Raw genomic sequence first — 18,867 nt, 5'->3', positions numbered from 1 at the left:
GTTAAGTAAATGAAAAAAAGGGCCTGTTACTAGCAATTAATAGCATTTGAACATGTTTACACATGATAGGATTTTATAATAAGGTTTAACAAATTTTTATCTACATCTCCGCCACATAGCTTGTTTGTAGGTTAAGTTGGATTGAAGTCACAAATTGTATAGCGATAAGGACGACTAGGCTGACAGCCGCCTCTTTATGCTAGACAGGACTTTTGAAGTGAGATGAAAGAGTGCTGACCACATCTTAAACGATTACGCACAATTCCCACAATTATGTCCGTCGCGTAGATTAGGCCACAAACAAGTTTTGATCAATTATTCATTGTACAAGTAAATTGGTGCAAAGTTTTCCGGAGATCGACGTGGAAAATTATGTCATAAACATAGAAAGGGTATTGTGACACGAAGATCGATGTAGAGAATCACATTACAAGCAGAGCAGAAGCAAAGCATGTGTTTGGCGGTTCTATTTTATCAGTGTCCAGAGAGTTTTCATTAAAATCGTAAGGCAATTTTAAACTAACATCTTTGATCGAGAATTCTTTTTTGCAAATTCCATTACAATCCTTTAGCTTAACAAAAATTATAGCATTTTCTTCAAGTTGTTTTGAAATTTTTGTTAATTTTATTTTCTATAAAATTTAAAAATTTCCTTTTGATAAAATGTTTGCAATGATTTTTTAATCAATTATTAAATTGAAAAAAATCCACCGATAGATCCAGTAAAGGTGTGCTCTGTTGTGTAACAGCCGTTGAAATGTCCTTCATACTAACTGCTTCCACTGCATTATCACTGACATGGTCGATATGGAGTGGCAATAAATTGGCAACAACTGTGGCACCTTTAACCGATGTTGTTTTTGAGTTAGTAACAACTGGCTGTAGCAAGTTGCTTGCATGGATTTTATTAATATCGGTATGCACCAAATCGTCGACAGCTCTAAGCAAGCTTTCCTCTGACGGTGGCAATAGTTTTCCCCCCGCCGAAAGATTTAATTTTTGTGCCGCTTCATCGGTCAGAGTTTCGTCCATAGTAATCGATAGGTTTGTATAATCTAAACTGCGTGTATTTACCTGAGAGGGTCCACTCGGTAAAGCCGGCGGATTGGAATGTTCATAGTGCAGTAATTGTGGCGTCTCGAAATCTTCCATAGCGGTTAAGTCTAAGGCGTATTGTCCTTCCGGAATGCCTAGGATACGTGAGCAGCGGTTATTTACAAAGTGCATACCAGTGGTATTCCGTACAAGACGTGAACTACGCAATTGTAATTGTTCCACGAAATCATTGAGTTCATTAAGAAACAAATCAGCCTTTTGATCTTCATTAAGATGTTGCGATTTTTGCAGTTTTGTTATAAGGAAGCGAAACAATGTAACGTCTTCTACGGTAGATGAGGCGCTTATATTATTATTGTTTGCAATTTTCATGTGATCAGGATGTTGTGCAAAATGTTTTTGTAAACGACGTCCCAAAAATATTTTATAGCAAGTGGGACATATAGCTTCAGGTGGCACTTTACGTTTGGGTGTAGCTTCCGCCTCAGCATCTGTAGTTGGTATTGCTAAAATGGGATCTTTAGTTTGACGAGCATTGGTAGCTCGGTAATTTCCATCACGGAGTTCGTTTAAAAATGCGTTAAAATCGGTTGAAGTATTTAGGGTGGTTTCTTTTGCCCAATCTATCGTTTCTCCTGGCGATTTCACTAAACGACCTGAGCGCGTCCTGAGCTCTAAGTTAGGTGCCTTGATCTTCGGTTGTGTTTTATCCTCAACTTTTTGGACTTGTTTCCTAACTAGTCCTTGCAAATGTTTTGGCGGTCGACCTGCTTTCATTTTACGTTTATTTAAGTTTTTTTCTGTGACTGGCTTGTTACTTTCACAAGAATTCAAATCGCCCATGTTATTTACATTTGCACTATTTCCGCGACGTTGTTCTGCTCTTTGCAAACCCATTGCCTGGGGATCGAGAAAACGGTAAATTGTTTTTTGACCAGTATTGCGTTCTGTTCGCACGACTTCATTACGTTTACGATCAATAACTATATGGTCATGATTAGTTATTTTTAATTTATCGAAAGCGAAATGATTTAAAGCATCCCAGCGTTTGGGTACCCGTTGTGGATCTACCACTTCTATGTCATCCGAGTAATTCGCTTCCATTGACTGCAACAGCAATACTTTTCTTGGTGGAGGTTCACCGCATTCATCGGTTAATGCATATAAATCATGGAAATCTTGACGTTTTATTATTCTACCTTGCGACTCACTAACGAACACACTATCCGATGGTTCAATGACTTGCCTCTTGGACAATTCGTCCACTTCAGCAATACGTTTATAAATGCCAGGTACCAGAAATTTTGAGCTAACCGGTTGTAAAACGTCTTGTTCGACGGTAAACAGTAAAGGATCTTCCCCCAATAGACTTTGACTATCAGAGGCCAATAAAAAATCCTCCGTAGGACAAATGTTATGAAGAAAATTCAAATTCAATTGATTGCTTTCATTGCTTTTCCTTTCAGCGTTATAATCCATATTCTGAAATAGTAACGGTTAGAAATATGTCCTTTAATTACCGTTACTAAAGACACACCCACCTGATTAAACTTAAGCAAATGTTCTATTTCATCGAATATATTGATTTCTGGATCATCTTCCAAAGGAATGTACTCGGAGGAGCTGTTGTTACACATACTTTTATTGAGAAATAAATTTACATCCAGCGTTAAAGACATTTAGTTTTCTATAAAAATTTTGATTTATATTAAAAATGAAGCTTTGCTTTTAATGTCAATAAAACACTTTGTCTCAAAGAAAATCCGCTACCGCTTTTTTGTGGGAATAAACAAATATCAGCTGTTTTTTTTCTAGCATTGCCAACTAAGACTTTAGTGAGAAAAAGAAAAGAAATTTACGTGAATTAAGTTTTTGTACATACGTTATCTAGCATAGACGTCAACCAATTCTTGTTGTACAAAATAACTGCCTTTTCTAATAATTAGTTGGTTGATTAAAAACAATACATATACATACATAAATAAAATGAATCGTTTTTTAAGATTAATTTTTTGTGAAAATTTTATTTAAAATTTATTTCATCTATCAAAATGTCTGTGTTTGTTTTTATTTCTTTGAGGTTTTTAGAGTGTAATGCGAAAAATATGTTTAAGATGATCTCACTAAACTAGATAGAGAATTAAGAGATTTTCTTTAAAATTATTAGTTTACGCGCAGACGGAGGACCTGCGTAAAAAGATCAATTGTTTTCCGCTCTAAAAATTTGTTTAAAAATTTCTTGATCTAAATCGTTAAGGTATAGCAATAGCTAATCAGGATTATTGGTTGATTTTGTTTGGTTCTGAAATGGTCTTCAAATGCTGATCATAATATTTCAAATACCCAGTGAAAACGTTACTCCATCTGTTTTATTATTAACGTTTTTTAGTAAACGTAATTTATACCAGGCAAAGAAATTTTACAACACAAGTTCGGCTCTCTGCTGCAATAATAACACATTTTCACATTTGAATTCTAACGATACTAAAAACAAACTAACGTGAAAGAACTAAATCGGAACTAAATATTTAAAAAACAATAATGATGCAAGCAACGTACTATTTTTACAACATGAACAAAATTTAACTGGAAGGAATTTTAAGTTTTACTGTTTGTTAATGAAGGTGAAGCGTAATTACGAACACATATTTTGAAGTTTTAAGTACATTTTTCTGATTACCATAAAATGTTTTTAAGGTTATAAGATTTTATTTATTAAGATAATGTTTTGAAGCTGGGTTACATAGGTGGTCTAGTTTCTTATTATAGTTTTTGAAAGTAGAAACGAAGGCAGGTTTTGCAAAGAGCTTTTTTCTAAACCGAAAACAACTATTTCGCAAGTAACGTATTAGCGAAAAAATATGGGGCATTTTGGCGGGAAGTTAATTTTAAGTTCCCCATGACAATGCGACGAGAAATAAAACGTAAGACGTTTGCAGACATAATTTCTGCTGTATACAGCCAAAACCAAATGGGATCATGATTTTTGAAGCAAAATTATTGCAAGTGACTCATTCTCATCTCTATTGATATGTAAACAGTTAAAATTTTCGATTCTGGAACTATGAAAGTCCAAGATAAATTGTCGAAAAACCTCTTCAACTATAGTTATGAACAATGTTTATTTTCAGCAGCAAGGGCCAATCTTCCACACACCTCTTTACATAAAGGTTTCATTTCGCAGTCTATTTAAAATGACATTTCCTTCTTAACGGCCTTGACTTTGAGCCCCCGAAAAGATTGACTGCTTAATCTATTAATCCTACTTTCTCTATTCTTTATTTTCTGCACGTCTTTCATATGAATACTTTTAGATCGTGTATCCTGTTTTTGTTATGTGCAAAGTTAAAAAAGGAACGCAGTATATCCTAAGAGAATGTTTTATTTCTCCAGTGGTTCGTTCTCTAGTAATTTTATATACTGGGCCTTATGCTTTTACCTGAATCGATCGCAGTTAAGCACTGGCCTCTTAAATTGTAATAACGGATACTATTATTGATGAAGTGGTTGTTGTCTTTGAACGCCATGAACTTTAGCGTTAATTAATGCTTGTATACACGTTCAGCTTTCGTTCCTTTTTTCATCTATTTACACCCTACACCACTTGTGGTCCAAAGATATATTAAGTTTGCAAGAACGTACGAAACACCCAGGAGGGCTTAAGAGGTCTCTCCTTTTATTATGCCAATGATTGTGAACCGGCTCCAGCTTGTTTTTCCATCCGATGTCTGTCCATTTATTTTTGTGTTCAACCTGCAGTTCGCTACTTCTGAGATATTTTGATGAAATTTGGTATACTGGCCTGTTTCGACTCAAGAATGAATCCTGTCGAAAATGGTTCGGATCGATCTCATTTTTCGGCTACTCCTCATTGTTTTAAGAAAATGTTATATGAGAAAAAATTGCAATTTTCAAAAATTCTCGACAAAACCCGCTGAGTAATTCCAAATTGAGCATTTCGACATTTCAAATTGGTATGAAAAATTTGGTTCGGTTATGGCAATATTTTGTACCACTCCGATTTTGAACGGCTCCTACGGAGACTGAATGTTTATATGATAAAAAGGTTAAATTTTCAATATTTCACGTAAAAATTAGTTTATAGTATTAAACTGACAGACAAATCAATCTTACCGAATATGGAGCACATGGCTCTATATTTTCCTCAGGAATGGTAAGGTACTTAGAAAAATAATATTTTAGGACGAAAATTGGTCCATAGTAGCAATTTAAGAGAAAAACTAACAGTATGAGACTTGGATCACATAGGTCTATTTTTTTGAACCCTAATATATAATATTAGTTTGGGGAAAAAGAAATCCATTATTTTTTCGGTAGATGGCTGCACTGATAGATTTCTCGTAAAGTATCGATCAAACAATTTCCGATACTGTACATTTACATACTGTACATTTCGCAGTAAAAAAAATTCTTTTGCTGTTTTTTGTTTGGTGCATTCAGTTGTGAGTTACAGCGTGTTAAAAATGGAAGTGAACAAAGAGAAAATTCGGTACATTTTACAGTTTTTCTTTGACAAAGGCGAAAATGCAAGCCAGGCGGCTAAAATTGTGAATGGTGTTTATGGTTCCGATACTGTAACAGCCAATTATGTGCAATTTTGGTTTCGTAGATTCCGTTCAGGAATTTTTGATGTTAAAGATGCACCTCGCACAGGTAGGCCGGTCGTCGAAAATGTCGATAAAATCGGAGAAATCATCGAAGTTGACCGGCATGTTAGCAGTCGTAACATCGCCCAGGAGCTAAAAATCGACCATAAAACAGTTTTAAACCATTTACACAAAGCTGGATTCAAAACGAAGCTCGATGTTTGGGTGCCACACCAATTAGCAGAAAAAAACATGATGGATCGAATTTCCATCTGCGAAGCCTTGGCCAAACGGAATGAGATAGACCCAGTTCTTAAACGGATGGTGACTGGAGATGAGAAATGGATCACATACGATAACCCTGTGCGAAAACGATCGTGGTCAAAGAGCGGTGAAGGACCTCAAACGGTGGTCAAACCAGGACTAACGGCCAGGAGGGTTTTGCCATGCATTTGGTGGGACTGGAAGGGGATTATTTATTATGAGTTGCTTCCATATGGCCAAACGCTAAATTCTGATCTCTACTGTCAACAACGGGACCGTTTGAAGATAGCGATTGACCAGAAACGGCCAGAATTGGCCAACAGGAGAGGTGTCATGTTCCACCAGGACAACGCTAGACCACACACATCTACAGTGACTCGCCAGGAACTTCGGGAGCTTGGTTGGGAAGTTTTAATGCATCCGCCATACAGTCCGGACTTGGCACCAAGCGATTATCATCTTTTTCTTGCATCGGAAAATTTCTTTAATGATAACAAATTGGAATCTAGGGAGGATTGTGAAAATCGACTACTAGAGTTTTTTGCAAATGGAGACCAGGACTTCTATGAGAGAGGCATTTTGAAGTTACCTTTAAAATGGCAACAAATCGTGCAACAAAACGGTGCATATTTGACCCAAATCGGACAATCCGAAGCTTGTTAAATAAAGTCCTGAAGTTCATATAAAAGCAAGCCTGTCTGTCTAAATGTGGATGACGTCTCGTGATGTTTTGAGCACCCTCCAATATGCGCGCTTTCATGATAATTATGCCTTTGTATGAAAATAATGTGTAGTTTTTGGTGTATTCTAGGCGAGGTGGTATAGGGTGTCTAACAGCCGGTATTTAGCGACCATAATATTCTTACTTGTGTTTTTTAAAATAAATTTTGAATTTTTTTTCCTTCTTATTTTTAGAAAGACATAGTATATATTTTATAGTTTTATTCGCTCTTCATCGGTTGATGATAGATTCATGTTCTGCTAATAGTCTGTTAGGCTTATTTTTTTTTGCCTGCTAGGCTGCGAAGTTTTTGGATGCGTTAGCATTTGGATTCGAACGGTATACGATTTTGGGTCCGTTAGCATCGTCTTTCCGCCAAATTATCCATCCGTTTGTCGCAGTAACTTGCAGAGGCTCTTTAATTGAGATAAGATATGTTAAAAACTGTATTATCCATAGGCTTGATGTTTGATTGCATTCTGAGTGTATAAAGTTAAAAACTGGGCATCTATTGAACTTTAACTTTACCATCTTCATAAAACTATGGAGTGACAATTCAACAGAGATGTCCTCGACTTTAATGCGAAAAGACTCATTGATTGATTGGTTTATGCAACCAAGACATGACTAAGAAAAAAAAAAATGAATAACAAAATTAAAGACTGCGATTCCCATGCATTTGCTTCTATAGCGATGACAACCTAAAGTCAGAATTAAATCGAACATGTCTTCTTGATTTGTGTCCCATTTCCCTTGTGATGATTGCGATCAAGACTTTTCAGTTTGTCCAGTTTAGCGTTAAGCTGTTATTTATCTATTATCCTTGCACAGACTCAGGCAAACCACATCATATCACATCACGTGACTTTGATTTTAATTTTTATCTATTTTATAATAAAATTTTCTTCTTTATAGGAAAAGCGAAAAAAATGTCAGTACTTGCCGCATGACAGTCCAATTAAATGTCAATTATCTATAATTATGGCTAACGAAATATCATATAGCTTAGTGTGTGTGTGTGTGTCTCAACATATCAGGATAGTAGGATAGAGCGGCACTGTTGGTGCACCAACAAAAGCTTTGGGGCTGTGACAAAAGACTGATGGTATGAATAAAAAAAATTTTTTTATTCCTTCTTTCAAACAAACCACAAACTGACAAGTATAAGCCAAAAAGGAGAGAATTACCAAGCAACTAACTATGAGGTTCGGTTTGCATGTCTATATGTGTATGCGTAATAGATGAAAGCCGTTATATGCGTAGGGATGTGAGGGAGTTTGTTATATATTCGAGTGGCACTTAATGGAGATATTAAGATTGTGAGATCGAAAATCTGTCTTTCAAAATCGAACTTATGATGAAGTCATGCTGAGGAAGCTTGGCTTAACTTGGCTTAAATTTTCCGCATGCATAGCCAAAAGAAAATCATAACCAATCGAATACTTTGAGTACTATTTACCGTTTAGTTTTTGTGTTACGTACACGATTTACTAAAAAAGGAAAAGAAAAAATATTTTTATTAACTGATGGTATTGCTAACGTCTATTCACTAATGTTTTCTTATGGAAGGAACCGATTTACATCTGCATCTGCTTCCTGTGCCGTTTTTTTTTAGGTTTAATTACTTTAAAGACTGTTAACCTTTCCGCTATTGATCGGCTCTTATAGGAGTGGCACGCAAACGCTCATCCGCACCTTGGCTTATATATGGGAACGCAGTGAAAGCACGTTCAAGTGATTGTGTGTGTGTGTGTGTGTGTGTATGTGTATGCCGCAACGTGAAGGAATAAGATGTTGTGTGCTTTTTTTCTAAAGTTGTTTAGCTGTACGGAGGAGGATGTATTTGATGCTTAAGCTAAAGCGCTTCGTGCAGTATGTGTGATGCCTTTAGATATGTTGATGTGGCATTCATGCTTGTCCACTTTTCTGCTGCATTGCAATGACCTGTATACTCGATACTCGATTTGCAAAAAAAATGGAACATTTTCTTTAGCAAAAAACAAAAGGGGAAGGAAAATGGTGAAATTGAATTGAATATTAACCATGCTCATGGAAAGTAGTATGGCCTTCAACTGGGCTTGTAATTTTAAATTGATCAACTATTATTTTATTTCGCCTTATTTCGCGAACTGCCTGCCAGGAAAATAGACCCCGTTTATATTCATAACAACAATTTCATTTGCCATGGTTCGAGAGGTTATTTGCGTTTTGTAAATAGCTTTGATCAGATGCTTTTGTATTATTATATTTCTTGGTATACGTAAGAAAGTTATTGAATCGTGGCTTTTATTTTTTCTTTAATCCTCGGGAGGGGGACCGGTTCAATGTAACAAAGAAATAGATCAAATAGATTGATCCCTAAATGCAATTTCAGCCACGCTAACAATCTAACTGTGAGCATGATTGGGACAATTGTTTTGGCTAAGATAAATTGAATTTCTTTAATTGAAGTTTGCGGTCCACATATAAAGAATGGTGATGAATGCCCGTTGGTAGCGAACATGTTAATAATCGATTGTGTCTTCAATCTACATACTTATGAATCGTATGAATCGAAGCAGAATAAAATGGCAGATAGTGCAAGTGCCAGTGTATGTTTGTAAGTTGTGGCTGAACACAAAAATCAGATAAATGTTTCAAATTTTTAGTAAAACTTCTTTCAAATAGCTGGTAACCATTTAGCTATCTTTTGTTTGTATGCATGTTTGTATGCGTGTATGTATGTATGTATTTGTGTATATGTGTATGATATATATATATATATATATATGTGTATATATATATATGCACTCAATTTATATGCATACATAGCTATGTGTCGAAGTATTATTTTGATTGACTAACTGGCTGCTGCTTTCGACTATTTAACAACAATATTTGTTAAATGATTGCAAAGGCAAATGTTGAAATTTTGTCAACGTTTTCATTGTATAGATAAGTTTTGTGTTAAAAGTCTGCACTTCTGGCCATATATCCGTCCGACTGTCTGTTTGCCTGTTTGCCAAATTTTTGTAGATTGATGCCAAAAAATAGTCATTTGTTCAATTACTGCAACTTATTGAGATAAAGTCTCTTCAAAAGTCTCTTCAGTGTTCTCTTCTTCGTTTCTTTTCCTCGCCTTATTTTTAGGTTTGAGGTCAATTGCTTGCCGTTAGAGTTGAGAGTTAGTTATTCAAGTACTTCATGTGTGCTTCTTTGTGGGTAGGGAATGTGCTTTTACACATACACGCACACACCTAACCTATATATATATATATATATATATATATATATATATATATTTTTTATTTTATATATATATATATAACGTATACATACAGTGTATACATATATATATAACATATATTATATATATATGCATATATACATATTTATATATTTATATATGTACATATAGATGTGTGTGTGTGTGTGTGTGTGTGAATGCGTGTGTACCCGCTTGTGTGGCTGACCATGTGTCAAATCACTAAACTACATTCTTGCACATTCAAGTACGACTGATGTGTGGTAAGATCTCATTTTGATGGTCATTGATGTTGATGTTGATACTTCCTTCCTTTGAGAAATAAAAGGTTCATGTTGTTGCTTTTTTCCTTTCTCAGTTTTTGCCTCTTCAGCCAATAATTGAGTGCGGCTTCACATAGGTTCGTTCGGAACGTTCGAATTTCAGTTAATAACGTAAATTGTTAAGGAAAGAATTTCAACTACGCTTCTGCTTCATGACCAAACAACTGCAACTTTTTGAAAACTTCTCCTCCTCTCGCTTTGTTCAAATTGTAACTCATTTAACATGCTCTGCTCTTAAACGACTATTTAAGCATTTAATTTGATTTTCCACTTTTATAGACTTCTATACATACAAACAAACATACAAATGCTCGCACAAATGCTTGTTATGTGGTTTCAGTTTTCGGTTTATTAGCTTTTTCGTGTTTCCCTTTAATTCATACACTAAGCAAGTAAGATTTTATCTAAAGCATGATTTCCCAACATCAACGAACATTTTCCTAATAATAATGTATTATTATTTTCCTTCTTTCGATTAAGGAAAGAGTAGTTTCTCTAATATTAATATGACTTTGTGTTTTTTAAACAATTTTCTATATAAAGAAGCAATATCTCATATAAAAGCATCTTAAAAAAATTAAAAAAAGAATAAATATATAAAATAAATTTTATTATATTCACTATTGACGCCAATGCAACATTTGCGAGTTATAGACATGATTTATCGGGGAGCGCTTGTAAACAATACAGAGGAGTGTAACTTTCTTGAGGAGTGTAACCTTTTTAGCGCTGTCTGTTTCCATTTGTCTATTAATTGAGATCACAAGACTTTTGTCCAAATTATCGTGTTTGCTTTCTTTCTTTTCTCCTAAGGCTAAGCTCGGAAGTTAGCAGCAGAAAATCAGTCGACTAAAATTTACCAAATTTATTTCTTAATCTTGTTATTGGGCTGACGATAAAGTTCTCTCGTATTTTAAATAATTTTGAACATTTAAATTTGAAAATTTTCGATGTGGTGGACGATGGTTGCGTAGCCCCTTTGCAATCCCAACTTGGTTAGATGAATTACCCACCAACATGGACCGCAAAATGTCATTATTGCGCAGTTTGACGATCTTCTTTGTGACTGAAGTCTACGGAATAAAATTTGGTAAGTCATCTTTGGTAGATTCGAACATTTACAACTTGTCCTTTCTGGAACTCACACCAATTGCAATGTTTTGAGTGTTCACTCAATGTTCACTCTGCACATCGTAACCGACTTACAAAGGGTATTGAAAGCAGTCCTCTTATATCTCGCGATTACATGATTTCACAGCTTGACCAGTGAAATGAGCTGGAAGTAGTGAAGCTCTTATATAACGCAATATCTTTTTCATTCTTTCGGTTTAAAAATTCTTTTCTTAAGCATTTTGCTTTTAGCATTTGATACGCCATGACTGCGAGATATATTCTCTCGGCGAGGTTCGTTCAACTGGGGAGAAATTGTTGTTGTGCAATAAGGAAACCAAACTTAAGTTTACGTTCCACGATATTTTTGATCAGATCAGATATCGCCGTATTTATTAGACCTTACATATGGTATGTTACCTTACGTTGGATACGTTACGTTACGTTATGTTCCCATGTAATTAAAAAAGCCAAAAGTGTTTTCGACACAAATCGTTCTATCGTAATGGAAAAGGAGTCACTAAATCGACGCTTGCTTCTAGCTATCGTAACGTACCGTTTATAGTTTAGGAAAGAACTGTGCGACTTGTCAGTTGTGCATTAAGTCCAACATATAATGGTTTCGTTTATTTCTTATTCGTTTATTTATTGTCTCTGTTACTCACTTGCTTACAAAAAAAGGGGGAAAGCCCACATTCTTCTTACCAGTCGCAGAGTGAACATCCGGTATTAGATGCCGGTGCCCCTCAAAGCAGGATTATAAGATTTGTGTCATTATTAAGATTGAACGCATTCTTCTCATAATTTGCTTTCGTTTGCATTATACTCCGGAAGTCTGTGTAAACTTTTCTAGTGGCTCTTCTGTGAATTGTCCTATTTTCGCTGTTCATATCAGTGGGTGCGGCGTGCCGTCTTTTATGTTATGTTATAGTAACAAAGCAAAAGGCTTATCGTAACATAGTAGATTAAATTAACATTCTTGTTCTATACTTTCTTTCTTTTTTTCTACTCTACACCAGTTGCGTTGAAAGACTATATTAACTCTGTGCGGATATATGCAACATTCCGAATCGCTTTCCCTATCGATCTACGCTTGTTTGCCCGTAATGCCACGGTAAATGTTAAAGGGAGCATTCTAAACTATGCTTTTTACAACGTCATCGTAGAATGGTGCCATACAATCATGTAAATTTCGCGATTTACATTAGCGGGACCATAAAGCGCTATATTTTTATGTTAGTATTATTTTCAGCGATCACTGTCGAAAACATGCAGTTAGAAAATTGCAGTATGACCCATACACTCTTAGTGAATGTTCACAGCTCAACGGCGAAAATGGGCGCGATCACCCAGCAACAAGCAGAAAAGTGTAATTTTTAATCTAAAGAGATTAAAGAGATGATGATCGCACCTAATCTATGATCTAATCTAATCTAAATTTAATCTAATTATTTAATATGAGAATTCGGTCGATACGATAACTGATGCGTTTAATGTCATGTTTACCAATCCTTATACTACCTGTGTTAAGATGGTAAATATCAAAGATTCGCCCACAAGACAATAATTTGAATTTATTTGATTATGTGGCTGTATGATCTAGTTCGCGACCTTCCAGAATTAGGTTATGGCGTGAGATGAATTATGTAAAAGAAAGAATTGAAGCGATTACGTCGCCGCGATCACGTCAACTTAATTTCAGTGTCCACATCTTGAAACTTATCGACGGGAATAACATTTTTCATCGTTAAGCAATGCGGCCAATTTTCTATTCGTTAGGAAGCATTTCTCGATTTGATCACATCAACACATCAAAGAGTTGTGTGGTATGCATGGCCCATACTTATAGAGTACGTCCGCCAGATAATCAATGGAGGCACATGTCGATTGATATATTACAAACCAAAAAAAAATCGAGTTAGTCAAAACGAGTAGTACCTATACCTATACATATCGCCTACGGTGAACCGAAGGATAATTAGTATATCAGTTTCACCGCGCTATACAGCAATGTATCGGCCGTCGTCATTAGAAGTTCGATTCGAGCAAGTTATGATTTTTAGGTTTTTTATTTATTTGTTTATTTTTCTTGGAAATCTTTCTATTGGAAGTTGGGTTTAAGTTGAAACAGGTAAATAGGCGATCGACAATTTTAACAGTCGTTTGGAAATCACTGCTTACAATTTCTTTATATCTTGAGACTTCATTTTCTTAAGGCAATAGGAGAAGGGGAGGAATAAAGTTATTTAACTCAATTTTTATATATATTTCGAATTCTTTCTGATGGCTTTTTTGTGGTCAAATTTTTATTGAAATTGAAGAGTTTTTCTTAAGGAAAAATTATTGTTCTCCGTTTTCCTTAATTAAGTGTTCGTTACGAATATATAAGACGATAGCAATGTCCTTACACCACTAATTAACACAATTGCATAAAAATTGGTAAATTATAGACAATAACGTAGGAACAGGTTTATATATATTGCTAAAATTTGTGCAACTACTGGTTGGTAAAATGAAGAGAGATATCATTAGCGTCTTTGTCCGAGTGTCGCCGGGTGCCGTACAAAAAAAATAAGTAAAGTTAAAGAATCCGATTGGCATTTGTAAAGTTTGCAAAGGTTACGTTTGAAATGCTGCGTAATCAGTTTTTGTAACGAGCACATGTTTTAGGAAAATATTTATTAAGCAGGAAAAAATATTGTAGTTTTCAACTTTCAAGGTTGAAACTGACTAACTATTCAGTGATTATATAAAAAAAAAAAAAACAAGTCAGAACACTATAGTAGGGCAAAGCTGACCATTAGAAACCCTATACCACTTCGCTTAACACAATTAGACATGGAGGAAGCTCAAAATATTACATGACATTACGTTACAAAGCTTAGCCAACTTAATTCCAAAAATTTTATTATATTTCGGTGTCCATCATAAAAAAACTAGAAATCAGACTTTCTTTGCTTGCTGTTCATGACAAACCCAATATGTGTTAGGTTCTAAGAAATAGACCTGTGTGATCCAAATTCTATACTATTGGTTTTTTGTTACATTGCTGCCAAAGAACACTTTTCATCATTAAATATTATATATTGCACCTCTTTCTGAAGGGGTTACAATTTATGAGAAATCCTATAAGGGATTATATCCAAAAAATAGATCTACGGCGTTCAAAATTCGGTAAGGTTGAGTTCTATGTGAATTTATTATGATGAACCAATTTTCACCATGAACTAATGAAAATTATACGTTCTTATCATATAACGGGAGGGAGTTCAAAAAACTAAATTTTTCATAGCGATTGAGAATATCAAACTACTATTGCTCGGCGAGTTTTGTCAAAAAAGTTTGAAAATTGCAAATTTTTTTTCCATATAACATGTTTCCAACTAAGGCGATATATTGGCAGTGGTCGAAAAGTGGAGCGATCCGAACTCTTTTCAGTACCGTTCGTCCTTCGGTCAAAGCACGCCGACCCGACTTGTAGTTTAAACGTGGATAGCCAGACAGGCGGACAAACAAGCTGATATTGATTTCGAAAATGATACCAAATTGATCGGTATACGGGAACAGGGGTCTATCTTAATTCTTCTGAACGTTACATACGTCCAAACAACTTTATATTCTCCGTATCCTGTGGAAATGATGTAGGGTATAAAAAATATTCGGAGGTTTTTCATTCAATTCTTTCGATATATATGCATGTATATGTATATGTATATGTTTATGCAGCTATATACACACATATGTGCATAATCTCTGGCAATTTGGTCTTTATAAGCTTTTTCGAAGACAAACAGAGAACGAAAACAAGAAAACAAACTACCCGGATAAATGTTATAAAATTGGATTTCCATTTAAGGTTCATGTTCAAAGTTATTGTTTTTATTAAGTGTCGCATATTACGAACCCATATAAACACTTCAAGTGCCAACATAATATATATAAACGATAAAAATGTTGATGACGATAATGGTGATAATAATAATAATGATGATAATGTTAATAATGATGATGATTACGTTGCTGAAAATGTTCCTGTTATTTTTTGTTTTTGATAATAACAACAACAACCTGCTAAGGCTTATCGTTTTGTTTTTTGTTTTTTCCTTTTCGTATATATTTGCTTTTTGGGTTTGAATGTCATCTCTAAAGGAAGATCTAATAAAAACACAAATATTAATGAAATTTCAAAAATTTTTCATATTAGTCTCTTAGTATATATATAAATGAAATACATTACAACAGATGCCAGTTGAAATTCCCCATATTAATGACTTCCACCGCCCCACTGCCGTCTCTTGTCAAGCAAAAAAACAAAAAGGCGACCAAGAAGACAAATAGACGGAGAAAAAGGCAGACAAACACAAAACAAACACGAAAACAAACGTTATACATACGCTGAACGACATATGCAGTTTAAAGCTAAATAATTGCCAAATTGTATGTGTAACCCTTCCTTTCTTCCGCTACACGCCTGTACTGTGGGCTATTCCAGTTAAAAAATTCTTCTAATTCTAGAAAGCAAAAAAAAAAAAAATTTGCTTACCTCAATGCTTTCCTTTCAGACTTTGAAGAGTCTGACGCCTGAAGACATCCAATTTTAATTCTTATTTTTCGCTGAAAATGCTGACACGTTTGCAAAATTATATGCTTCTAACGCGTTAGCGTTATCAACCTAATCGATCTTGATATGAAAGCTCATATTGATATTTGTTATAGATTTAAATGTTAAAAGTGTTTCACAAATAAACGTCCAAAACTTTCGCATCTTTTAAAGACAAAAGTGAGGCGTGCTAGGTCTTGTGAAGCAAGTCTACTTTATACCCTACATCACTTGTGGTGCAAGGATATATTAAGTGTATGCCAATGCATGACGCACCAACGAATTCTGCCAAGTTATTCATCCCCAAATTATCTATAACTATAGCTCTACAACTAAAAGTCGAAAATTGAAATTTCCGAAACATTTAAAATTAAATGAATTAAAAATCTGGCCCTGTTATAGATATCTTTGGCCAAGCTGGTATAACTTCTTCCTATATTTTAGTGGTGGTGATGGGAATAGCACGGGTTTAATGTTTATTCCATAAAATTTCTTTTTTAAATTATGAAAAAAAATTTTTTAAATAATCTTGCCCTTAAAGAAAATATTATTATCTCGGATTCGATTTTCATTTTGTTGCTAACTAAGTCGATATCAGGCGATCAAAAATAAACGAGTGATAAAAGAAGAGTTTCTATAGTTTTTACGAAACAGTCACAAATATCACGGAAGGTCCAGATCTGGGATAGGGGATCTAGTCGAGAAAATTCTAGTGCAAGACAGCGAAAATTTGTCCCTGTCCCAAATAAATTCTTCTCATTAAACTAAAGAGTTTGTATATTGTATTCGCAATTTAGATTGGTATAGAAATATCTTTTTAGAAAGGTATATTACCAAATAGGAAAAGAAATCGTAATGTTGACGATATTCTCGGACATGCCTATTTGAATATATTCCTATACAATACTAAAATAATGTGCACTAAGGTTATTATTCTAATCAGTGATCACTGCACATACTAATTCTCAACTCAAGTAATTTTATAAATCTATACCTTATTTCCGGTCAACATAACTAAAATGTTAATTACATATCCGAACTTAGGGAGAAAAACTAAGAAATAAGAATAAGCTAACACGAATATGCTGTTGCTGAGCTAGAACTTGAACTTTTTTTTTATAATCTTGTTCTAGTTATTTTGATTCAGAAGAGCTGTGGAACTTTCAATATCGTTATTTAATTAACAATTTCTATATCGTATTGCAATGTTCATAAGCACTACACACACTAATTGTCAATACAATTAATTTTATAGTTGTATAACTTATTTCCGGACAAAAATAAAATTAAAATGTAAATTACTTTGTCGAACGTAGGCAGCAAAATTAAGAAGAAAAGAAAACAAACTAATATAAATATGGAGCTGTTACTTAAAAGTGCTTCAGAAAATCTGCACAGCCATGATTTTAATATTATTTAGGTTTTTACGATTGATATAAATATGATGAAATTGGAAAAATTTCATCTTTACTTTTCGCTAATTTCAATACTGTGCGTACTTAAAGTTTCAACATAATTTTGAAAGGTTTATTTCAATTTTAACACTGTTTTTGCCTCTTCTTATGTACATTATTATCATTATTATTTTTGTTTTATTTTTTATTTTTTTTTTTATTTTTCTTTGTTAGACTAGTCTGTCACATCGTATAGTTAAAAACGTTTAAGCGCCATCGTAGTCCTTTCGAAACATATTCTCTTTTACGTGAATATAAATGCATGAGCGTACATACGTATTAATACAACTGGATTAGGACTATATCAGTATGTCTGTTTGAGAGTAAACGACATGAAGTTATGTACTTTTATATAATAAAGACTGAAAATAATATGTGATCCTTGCTTAAATGTTAGCTACCCCTTATTAAGTTGCTATTTGATGGATGGATGAAGAGTTTTTTATTTCAGCTGTTCCTGCTGCTACCGCTTTTGCTACTGGTATTTCAACTAGTTTCAGTCTATGGTATGCAATGCAATGAGTGCAAATTAGAGTGAAGAGTTACTTGTGGATTTATTTAGTTAAATGTATTTTCAACATAACATATTTTAAGGACAAAAATTGAATTTGTTTGATAACGACCCTTAAAGCAGTTGAAAACTTGTGAGCAATTCTCCCAGATTAAAATTTAATAAAGTTGAATTGACAAGAAAAAAAAAAAAAAAAACAAAAGAGAAAAACGAAAACAAAAACAAAAAAAGGAACAAAATAATAGGAACGTATCGTATAGTTTAAGTCAAATGATAATTTAAACTTAAGGAAAAGATTCATTTCAATTATTAGACTAAACAATAAGTTTGTTGTTGTTGTGGTAGGTAGAAAAACATCGAGACGCCATACATTTCATTTAGTAGTACTTTACATATCGCCACTCTAGCTCTAAGAGGAACGATTCATACTAAACGTTTGCGCTCGTACGTTGGGGCATTTAAAGAAGAGAGAGCAAAACGAAAACGTAAAAAATACCATGGCATGTAGAGACACATATAATTAAATTGATTGCAAATGATATCTCACTCTTTCCATTGCCGCGAAAAGCAAGAGAGAAATTATATGCGATGTAAGACGAATGGTTTGATACCTGTCATTAATCTTATTCCGTTTACAGTAACTTCTTATCTTCTTCTTGTCGTCGGCTGTATGGGTTTATATTTGCTATTATATAGTCGATGAACTTTAAAATGGATATAAAGTTAACTCTTTACGTATTATTTCGAATAAAATCGTCAACTTTACAGAAAAGTTAAAATATCTTTTGCAAAGTTTCTTACTTCTTGTTCAAACTCTTCTATTGCCCGGATATTAATTTAAAAATAAACAACAAGACTGATGATATCCATCCTATGATGAGGTGTGAGAGTAGATCATCTCGGAATATCACGTGTATATGCTAAAAGGGATTTCCGATCGAGATGTAACATGTATGATAACCAAATTAACAGTTATC

General features: G+C 34.2%; 1 protein-coding gene across 1 annotated transcript; it reads right to left on the bottom strand.

Moving 5' to 3' along the window:
* Positions 1-638: 638 nt before the first annotated feature.
* Positions 639-2,799, bottom strand: LOC119637332. The gene is made up of 2 exons (XM_038033293.1): positions 2,598-2,799; positions 639-2,538 (listed from the first exon to the last, which is right to left on the bottom strand). The coding sequence occupies exons 1-2, from the start codon at positions 2,733-2,735 to the stop codon at positions 685-687; spliced, it is 1,992 nt and encodes a 663-aa protein (XP_037889221.1). The 5' UTR covers positions 2,736-2,799; the 3' UTR covers positions 639-684.
* Positions 2,800-18,867: the final 16,068 nt, after the last annotated feature.

Source organism: Glossina fuscipes, unplaced genomic scaffold, assembly GCF_014805625.2.
Source record: "Glossina fuscipes isolate IAEA_lab_2018 unplaced genomic scaffold, Yale_Gfus_2 59, whole genome shotgun sequence".
Classification (NCBI taxonomy): Eukaryota; Metazoa; Arthropoda; class Insecta; order Diptera; family Glossinidae; genus Glossina; species Glossina fuscipes.
This window is presented reverse-complemented; position numbering and strand designations above follow the sequence as displayed.

Coding starts and splice junctions, on each gene's coding strand:
- LOC119637332 (XM_038033293.1), bottom strand. CDS start 2,735: ATGTCTTTAACGCTGGATGTAAATTTATTTCTCAATAAAAGTATGTGT. Junction 2,539..2,597: donor ATTTGCTTAAGTTTAATCAG/GTGGGTGTGTCT, acceptor TTACTATTTCAG/AATATGGATTATAACGCTGA.